At 34.1% G+C, this 9,534-nt stretch overlaps 1 protein-coding gene across 1 annotated transcript; it reads right to left on the bottom strand.

The window, feature by feature from the left end:
* Positions 1-253: 253 nt before the first annotated feature.
* LOC130646051 (uncharacterized) lies at positions 254-856 on the bottom strand. The gene is made up of 3 exons (XM_057452186.1): positions 829-856; positions 578-738; positions 254-493 (listed from the first exon to the last, which is right to left on the bottom strand). The coding sequence occupies exons 1-3, from the start codon at positions 854-856 to the stop codon at positions 254-256; spliced, it is 429 nt and encodes a 142-aa protein (XP_057308169.1).
* Between the last annotated feature and the right edge of the window lie 8,678 nt (positions 857-9,534).

The following is a 9,534-nucleotide window of genomic DNA, read 5'->3' on the forward strand; positions in this document are numbered from 1 at the left end:
TCTCAGAAACTAAAACAGTCTAAAATTTTTAGTAAATACCATTCGTCAATACTTTTGTTCATTTTGGATTTTAAATTTCTCCTTATTTAATTTAAAAAAGTGTGGGAAATCTGTTTTTAAATAGAAAAAGCACTGGGGATAGAGGTAAATTATCACAAGATCGAATTACTTTGCGAAATAATGACAGAGAAGGGCCTCTCTCTGTTTGTTATGTGTGTTTTTGTGAAGATCCATTGAAATACAAAAACTGATTTCATGGTGTAATAGTGTTTTTTCTTCCCCATACTAACACTTCCCGGAAGATTATATCACTAGTGCGATGTAGCTGCAATTTGACGTATCTTCCCAACAGAGGAGGTTGACAAAAAACTTCCACTTGGATTCTAAAATCTCCAGTATATCCACAAATTTCAGCAACATTGTGCGAGTCTTGGACGGTGATCAGTGCGTATTTTGCGCCAATGGAATTGATTGACTGGCTTCTTACATCCACCTAAATGATAATATTTAAAACAAAATATACTTCTTGTAATGCTTACCGAGAAAAAGAACGTTCCCCTTTGAAAGGTGACATTACCTTGTAAACTATTGAGTCTTTTCCTAGGTCCACTTGCCACCATGGGTTTGCTTCCCTCTTTGAGCGACTTAATGTATATATATTTCCGTCGACAGCTCTGCCAGCAGTCCAAGTACTGCCATACTCACTTGACATTGACGCCGGCTTGTGTTTAGCCAGATCTAAGATAAATCGATAATAGCATACATTTTGTAATTTTTAATGTTTTTTCTACGATTTCTCTGAAGAGCCAAAAGACGGTTTCGCTGCACGGTATATATACGTCACGCCGTACGGCATGCTATGCATTTTTAAACATTACAAAACAAGGATTTGAGAGCGAATGTTGTTTATTCAAATTTTACATGACTTCAGTGCTGCATGTTGCTGATTGGCCAATACATAATCGAAGTGATAACATATATTTCTTTTCTGAATGATTCTTTCTTGTTGTAACCAAAAACATTCTGTCATTCTTTTTTTTGATTAGCTTTTGATATAACGAAACTACTAGTATCTGCGGACGCGTTAGAACGAATAGAGGGCTGGTTTTCATTGGTTTTCTTAACTATTCGCAAATGAAACTATTATACAAGAGTGTTTATTTATTGTACTAACTTTTCGTCTCCATTACACGGTATAACTACCTTCATGACCACCTATGTCTTATGATGTATTATGTTGTCGAAGTTCATTTTTCAATATTTACAGCGGATTAAGAATTTTAGCCTATTTTACTACATCCAAACACAAATGTAGAACTCTTTGCATATGTAGTACAACCAGCAGATTTTAAACACACACCAGACATGTATAAATGTATTTACCATTTAAAATTTTCTGTCACAGTTAGAAAACTGCAAAAAAGACATTGGTTGCAACATGTTGTCTAAAATATAATCCTATGGAGTTTTTTACAGAATACAAATTGCTTAAAAGCTTCTAAAACTTTTTTAGGTCGTTGCATATTTTGTCAGAAGGTGAAGAAATAAACCAAAATCGTAAAGATAAGGGTGTATTTACTCTTTTGACAAAGAGAAGGGCGTATTTACTACTTTATTTATTTTTTTAACAACTGCTGCTAATCTTCTGTCAACGCCCTATGTCTAGTGCTATATCTTAAATTTTCTCACATAAATACGTATTGTCGACCACATCCCCTCCTAAGTTAATAGTTTGCCCATAGCAGACAAACTATATACATATTGTGGACCGTACAAAACAGTGGTTGTATAAAGAGCTAAGCATGAGACATGGATTATAGGCATGAAGTATACGCCATACACCGTGAAGCATATATCAGAATACCTAAACAACTTCCTTCCCAGAGCAAAAAAATATTTCTTTAGACGAGACTGAAAGCATGAAATATGACCGGAAAGTATAGAATTTAACTTTTTAGAACAATCGTATATATTTCAAACTTTGTACTCTGAGATTAAACTTAATAAAGAGACACTAGTAACTACGTTGCTTCCTAGTATTTTCTCGTTTCTAAAAAAAGCTGGCATTTTATCACCTTGTGTTATCGAAAAAGAAATACAGGATAAGTGGGATAAATAAATTATCATATCTTACTAGTTAACTGAATTGCACTTCCAATCACCTCAACCTCACACACATGTAAGAATTGTGGTCCAGGTATAGTCACGTGCACGTATCGTCCAGGTAAAGTTTGGCAACAAGAAATTGTAGTGTTTATTACATCTTTCATGTTATCTCTTCCACCGCAGATGGGATTACGTGTCCCATTGGCATTGTTCCCCACAGTGATTAATAGGTTATTTAATCTCTCACTACAACAATCTGCGCGATTATGAATTACAACCTAAAAATACAACATTTTTATTGCTTTAAATATGGATACTATCAATAAGTTTTATTTACTGAAGCCTCTGTTTTTCTTAATCTTTTTACCTTTTCAACAAATCTCAAAGTTCCCAAATCAATTCTTAGCCATGGTTTTTTATCTTTGGCTGTATGCATGCAACTATGTTCGGATAAGTCGTTTGTTGTAATTCCATCAATAGCTTTTCCAGCTGAATACACGCCCAAAAGTTGACTTGATGCTGTTGCTGTTGTGTTCTTTGCAAAGTTAATCAATTCTAGAGGTGAAAACTGTTAATATTGTGTTAGAGTCCATACATAATTTACGTTGTGTTTTGAGTTTAAGTCTATGTGCTTTTCGTGAAGTTAGGCAAGAAAAAGCGTACCTTTGCAAATTCTATTGCATTTTGTTTTTTCATTGATAGTACCGTAGCAAGAATCGTTATGATTCTGGATTGATATTTTCTCACGAGATTTTGTTCCTTCTCCACATTGTGAAGAGCATGCGGACCATTCGTTCCAATTGGAAAATTTTGATTCTGTAAGGCAAAGATGCAAGCAAAATTTATTCAAACATTAAAGTATCTAACCTTACAGCGTCATTACACAAAGGTAAAGACATTCTCAACTTACCAACTACTCCACAAAGTAGAATCCCGAGTACGACAAATAGCGAGGATAACATTTTGAATGACCTTTAGCCAAGCACAGCTAGTTGAATTTGTTTCGTTTAGTTTTTCAAGATCATTTATTAAGACCATCAATAGATATGATTGGTTAATATTCTTTCTGATTGTATCTTACCAATTCACACCATCAGACACAAGATTTTGTTCTATCCCTCATCCAGTCAGAGTTTCGTTTTATTCGTAATTAATTAAAATTGGTTTGACATCGATAGATGCAAATGTATTGGAAGCTCCTTAATGGATGAATACGGATTGGAAGCCCTTTTGTTGGTCTCTAAGTGATGCTTTTAAAAACCGATTAATACCGATTGATATTCTCTTTCCCTTGTTCCCTTTATAGAGATGTCTGCTTTGACCGAGGCTTTGTAATTTTGTAAATTGTTTCAGCAAATTTAAAAATAAGGTCAGCAGATTCAGCATGAAATCAACATTGACTAACTTTTAAAAAATGCATACAGACTTTCTACGTCTCACAACAAGCATGAGTAATTTTTAATGCTAGATTAAGTTATAGACGACTTGGTAATTTTAACAAAAGTTTTCAAAAGTTTGCAGGTTTTTTCACCCGTCCGAGCATTTTTGCAAGATAAAAAAATAAACAAAAGACCTTAGTATTTAAAAAAGTCTATTAAGAAGAAGATAAATATTCGCTTGAAGTTAGTAAATGTTTTTTAAATAGAAAAAAATTTTAATTTCAATTCCTTTTGAACATTATGTTCGCCCAAAAATAGTAATTTCACCCCAGGTGGGTCTTACTTAATAACCTACATAAACGCGCGCATGTCAATTGTTCTGAAAGCAAAACCAAAACATCAACGTCACGTGGGAGTGATCTATAGAATCCAATAAAAAATTTTACCAGTGTTTAAATATTTTAAATAAACGGATATTTGGTATTATAATGCACCTCAGGCGGGAGCGCCTGACGGAATATTTTTGGATATTATTCTATTAACACGCTACTTCCGTGTGCTTGTTAGTCACTTTTGCAAGGAGGATATTACTAATAATGCCTTCAAAATAGGTTTTTTTAATATCACTTTTTTAGAATCAGCTGTGGTAGCGAAATATTACATGAACATTTAAAAATTTGGAACCATTTTGGAACCTTAAAGTGAAATCATTTACCAATTTGCAGCAAGTTTCCCCTAGCTTGCTACAAGTTTTTAAACCCAGGGCTTGCTAGCCGTTTAATTCAGTAAGATACACGTAACTAAACCGTCTCATTAACATATATCTCAATAACATATTCACACATTTAGAAAGCAATTAAGAGCAATACGCAAAGCTGTGTGTCTGCTGTGCATGAGAGAAATGAAAAGCAAATTCGACGTACATGTTTGTGTCGTAAAACTTCAAGCTTGCCTTGTTCTGTTATAGTTTAACAATTTTCAATTATAATCTTCATATCTACATATTTAAGAACAAACATATGTTTTAGACATGGTTGATACTTTCATTAGATTTCCACTTCTTTGTGTATCCTTGATACTTAGCTGGTTTAGGTCATGTGTCCCCAAATGATTTTATTAACTACTATAAAACATCTGATTGCAAAAAAGCCATGCCTGCAGTTATAACTATATATACAAACATTTCCTAATTAAGAAACTTTGGCTCCAAGTTCACAAACTATGTTTCTTATTAAAAAAATATATATATAAAAAAGGTGTGTCCATATTAAAAGAATGCTAATGTACTAAAAAATGTGTAAAAACACCCCTATTTACAATTTCTAACAATCTTTCTTTACCTGTTTTACTTTTTTAACAAGGAAGAGTCTCATTAGCTACTGATTTCAAAATTGACATTTGCCTGGCATTCTCACCTTGTATGGTTTAAATGTTTTGATTTATTTATTAGAGACGTCGTTAGAGACGAAATCTCTAACAGATGAGTTGTCTTTTCTAGATGCAATGGCTCGTTGATGTCCAAAATAGTTCCCCAATTGAACTTGATAAAAGTTTTCAGTTAGAGCATACGGTATAATATGTGAAAAGAAGGGACTTTGATAATTCGATGGTAGAACTTGTTGAATGCCTTCATCTGAATTTTGTGAGGAGATTTCAAGTTCTCCAAGAAATGTAGTATTTCCGAAATTAAGCTTAAGGTGCTTAGAAAGCCCTTTCAGCTAACTAGTAAGATATGATAGTTTTTTACTCAACTCTGGTCGAAAATACATACTTGCGTGACAAACATTATGATACAGCCTCACGTTAAAAGCAGATTAGCTGCACTTGTCGAAAGAGTAATTCCGCCCTTCTGTTTACGACAGCGGTTTAGTTTCTTACCTTCTGACAAAGCATTCAACAATCCAAAAATGGCGATTTTATAGCGATACATGTTTTAAAATTTGAAAAGGTATTGAGCGATTTGTTTCCCGTAAAATAATCTACTGGACTACAATCTTAGACAACATTTTGCAGCCAATGACGGCTTATTGTCGTTTCTCAAACATTACAGAAAGCATCAAGTGGTCAATACAACACAATCGGAAGGTTGTCAAATCACTACTTTCATATATGCGTGCGTAGCGTTTAAAATCTGCTGGTGGTGCTCCTTATACGAAGAGTCTGAAATTTAAGTATGTGTAAATAGAATAACCTAAGATCCTAAATCCACTGTAAATATTGACGAGTTAGCTTTGACAACAACTAAAGATAGATGGTCATGAAAATAGCTACTGTTAAAGCTCGACTTTAAGGAATTAAAAGTAAATACCGTGCAGTGTAATTGGTTTTGACTCTTCAGGAATATCGTAGAAATAACATTTAAAATCACAAATTTAATTATCTATTTATCTTAGATTTGGCTACTGGCTAGTCTGCGTCAATGTCGAGTTTGTCACACAGTACTTACCTTGCTGGCAACGCTGTCGAATGGAATGACGGTCACTCAAATAATGAAGCAAACCCGTGGTGGCAAGTGGATTTAGGAAAAGACTCAATAGTTTAGGAGGTAATACCACCTACCTCTATCTTAAAACTTAAGATTAATCCCTTAATCCCTTAATCCCTTCGCACTTTGTAATTCTATCGGGCTTTGTATTCCAATTTTGTCAAACTTTGTGATCCAATCGCAATTTGAAACCCATTTGTTTCACTTTGTAATCCCAAACGTATCTCACTTTGTAATCCATTCATGTCGCGCTGTGCCGTCACCGTCGGTGAAAAAAAAAGTCGTCCGGGAATACTAGGATTCTTCCCATAGATCATTATTATAAAAATCACTGAATGGTTTAAGGGCCTAGCAGCACATTTTAAAAATTCCAAATGCGATGTAAATTTTCTAAAAAGTGGCAGCACGATTTCTAGTGTTCTTATCATTTTTTATATTATAGTGCTCGTGTAATGTAAACATCTCTTTTTATCTTTTGGTTTCTGGTGGAAATGTTTATCTAAATTTTAGTGCCAATTAAACAATGCAGCTTTTTTAAATTACAAAAGTATCGAAATATTCATCATGATTTTTAACATTGAACCGTGACATCGTTGACGTCTAGAAGGGCATTTTCCGCCAATCTAGAGATGTAAAATTTAAAAAATCCCCACTTAGATCCCACCATGAAGTTAGCCACTATATAAAGCGAAATTTATATATGTATCATATATTTTCTATATTGCCCCCCCCCCCCAATATTAAATTGTGGTTACGGCATTGTTATGATACCATTACCTGTCGCACCTTGTAATACCACTTTATCAGACTTTGTACTTATAACATAATTTCACCCCGCACCACCAGACAATGTTACTTTCAGGGGTTTCTTGTGGCAGAATATATGCTGCTATAACTCTCAACATTTTGTAAAGGGGGAAGTGATAAAAAATATCAGCTTTGTCAAATAAGTAACGTAGGTCTTAAGAGACTGTTCATATGAGGTTAATTAGCCTTTTTAACCGAAATCAATAAACCGCTGAAGAGCATTATTTGCCAGTCTCTTTTTACTTTTCTAATACAAAAGCGATAACTAAAACTTTAAAAAATGAAAAACCTGAAAGCAATATTTTCTGGGGTGCAAAGGTGAAAAATCCAAGCAGTTCAGTTATGCGTATTTTACTAAATTGGTTGGCTAACACGCACTCGGTTGAAAAACTTGTAGCCAGATTGGGGAAATTTGTTAGAAATTGGTAAGTTATTGGCCAATCTGGCTAGAACACTTCGTTGGCTCTTTAAAATTCCAAAATGGTACATAAATTTCAAACTATCATGCAATTTTTCGCCATCACAGCTGATTATGGAAAGGTGATAATTAAGAAAGACTTATTTAAAGATATTATTAGCATTTCAAGTAGATGGTCAAAATAGATGGTTAAAAGCTACGTTATTTATGTCAATGTAATGTAATGCAATGCATTAACAATATCCTCTTTTCAAAACTGACTCACAAGCACACGAAAGTAGCGTATTAATAGAATAGACCAGCTGTAATTCCCTGAAAAAAATCCACTTAGTACATAAGCAGATGAAAAGATATATGATATTGTATATTTTAATCATATTACCAAATACTAGTTAATTTAATATGAAACCGCAGTAAAATATTATATTGGATTTTATAGATCACTCCCACGTGACGTCGTTGTTTTGATTTTGCTTTCAGAACAATTGACATGCGCGCGTTTTTGCAGGTTATAAAGCAAGACTTGCATAGGGTAAAATCACTATTTTGGGGGGAATATAATGTTTAAAAGGAGCTGGTATTAAATTTTTAATTATATTATTTATTTATTTTAAAAAAAGTTGCTAATTTTAAGCAAATATTTCTTATTCTTGATGGACTTCTTTGAATACTAAGGTCTATTGCTTATATTTTCACCCTACAAAAATGCCGGGACGTGTGAAAGAACCTACAAACATTTGAAAACTCTTGTTAAAATTATCAAATCGTCTATGACCTAATCTAGAAGAGAGATCTTAAGCTATAGGAAAGGAATATTAAAAATTACCGAGGTTTCGTTGTGGGACGTACAAAGTCTGTATGCATTTTTTAAAAGTTAGTCATTTTTGATTTCATGCTAAATCTACTGATTTTGTTATTAAATTTGCTGGAACGATGTATAAATATGCCAATCATATTCATAACTAAACGGTAAGATATTCTTTTTAACTAAACCGGTCAATAGTGTTGACGTTGGAATGAGGTTTCTTTTATTTTTACTCATTTTAATACGCCAACAACATCCTGTGTCTGTTTTATCACATAGGTAAGTGTGGAAATAATACACTCACAACTCGGCGACCATTTTGCAAAAGGATTGTTGTTATATCTGATTTGCTCAACGGCACATTAATAAATTAGATTAACGTCAATGTTTTTACGAAGATTAGCACGACATGAACTTATCAGCATGTGGGTTAAATCGACTTATCTTTCCAAGAAGGTCTACTTTTCCAAACTAGAGACCAGTCGGTATAGAATTTAGTCAATATTAGTCAAATGGCCTAAAGCTGGCTCAACAAATTCCTTTTAAAACCAACAGGCTAAAGACGTCACTAAAAACCTGCAGATTTAAATACCTCTTAAGCAGCTCTTTAGGCCTTTTCTTAACTCAAGTATATTTCTTATAACTAGTCCATAAACCCGTGTAAAAATCCACTTGAAAGGATAACAATGAAAAAGAAGCGTCATTTGAATGTTGATGACGTAAGCAACCCATCCACACAAAAACATCTTTTTACATTGCCTCCATTGCGTAGAGTTTAAAGCGCTGATCAAGAAAATGTATATGATAATGTGCTTTTGACAAACAATTACAGAGATGTTGGGGTTTAAATGCATCAACCCGTTTATTGCGAAACGGATTTGGGGACCCAACTGTTGGAAAATTACCCAAATTGGTCCTAGGTAGTCCCTAGTTACCCACGCAGTGAAAAATGACTGAGGTCACCACTTCATTTCAAAGTTATTTGGCCTTAAAGTTTTAAGTGCACTTTAATGGCTTCATTAATTTAATATAAGATATTGACGTAAAAGTGGTGTTGTTGTCGTGGCGTCATAACGTCACAAAACTTATTTTTCCATACATATTCTTTTCGGGACATCAAAGGAAAATGAAGATATCCACTTGGCCTGTTCGTTTTCCCTTCATGGTGCCATGTCTTATTTGTTAATTTTTCACACGTTACGGCACGACGTCAATGCATTTAAGCTGACTTTAATAGATTTTGAAAGTCGACAAAGCCATTGTATGGCACTTCTATGCGGGAAAGAACTGACGTCATTTCCCAGGTGCGAAGCTAGAACCACCGGGGACTACATTAGGAAAGTACCCCAAAGGTGGGTCATACCACCCGTTTCGGAACAAATGGGTTGATGACGTCATTAAAAAAATCTTGGAACCTTAATATCTCTGCAACCATTCGTCAAAAGTGCATGATCCTCTGCATTTTCATGATCACCATTTCAAGCTCTACACAATAAAAGCAACGGCCAAACAAATTTATGAAAAAACATTTTGG

Source organism: Hydractinia symbiolongicarpus, chromosome 5, assembly GCF_029227915.1.
Source record: "Hydractinia symbiolongicarpus strain clone_291-10 chromosome 5, HSymV2.1, whole genome shotgun sequence".
Lineage (NCBI taxonomy): Eukaryota > Metazoa > Cnidaria > Hydrozoa > Anthoathecata > Hydractiniidae > Hydractinia > Hydractinia symbiolongicarpus.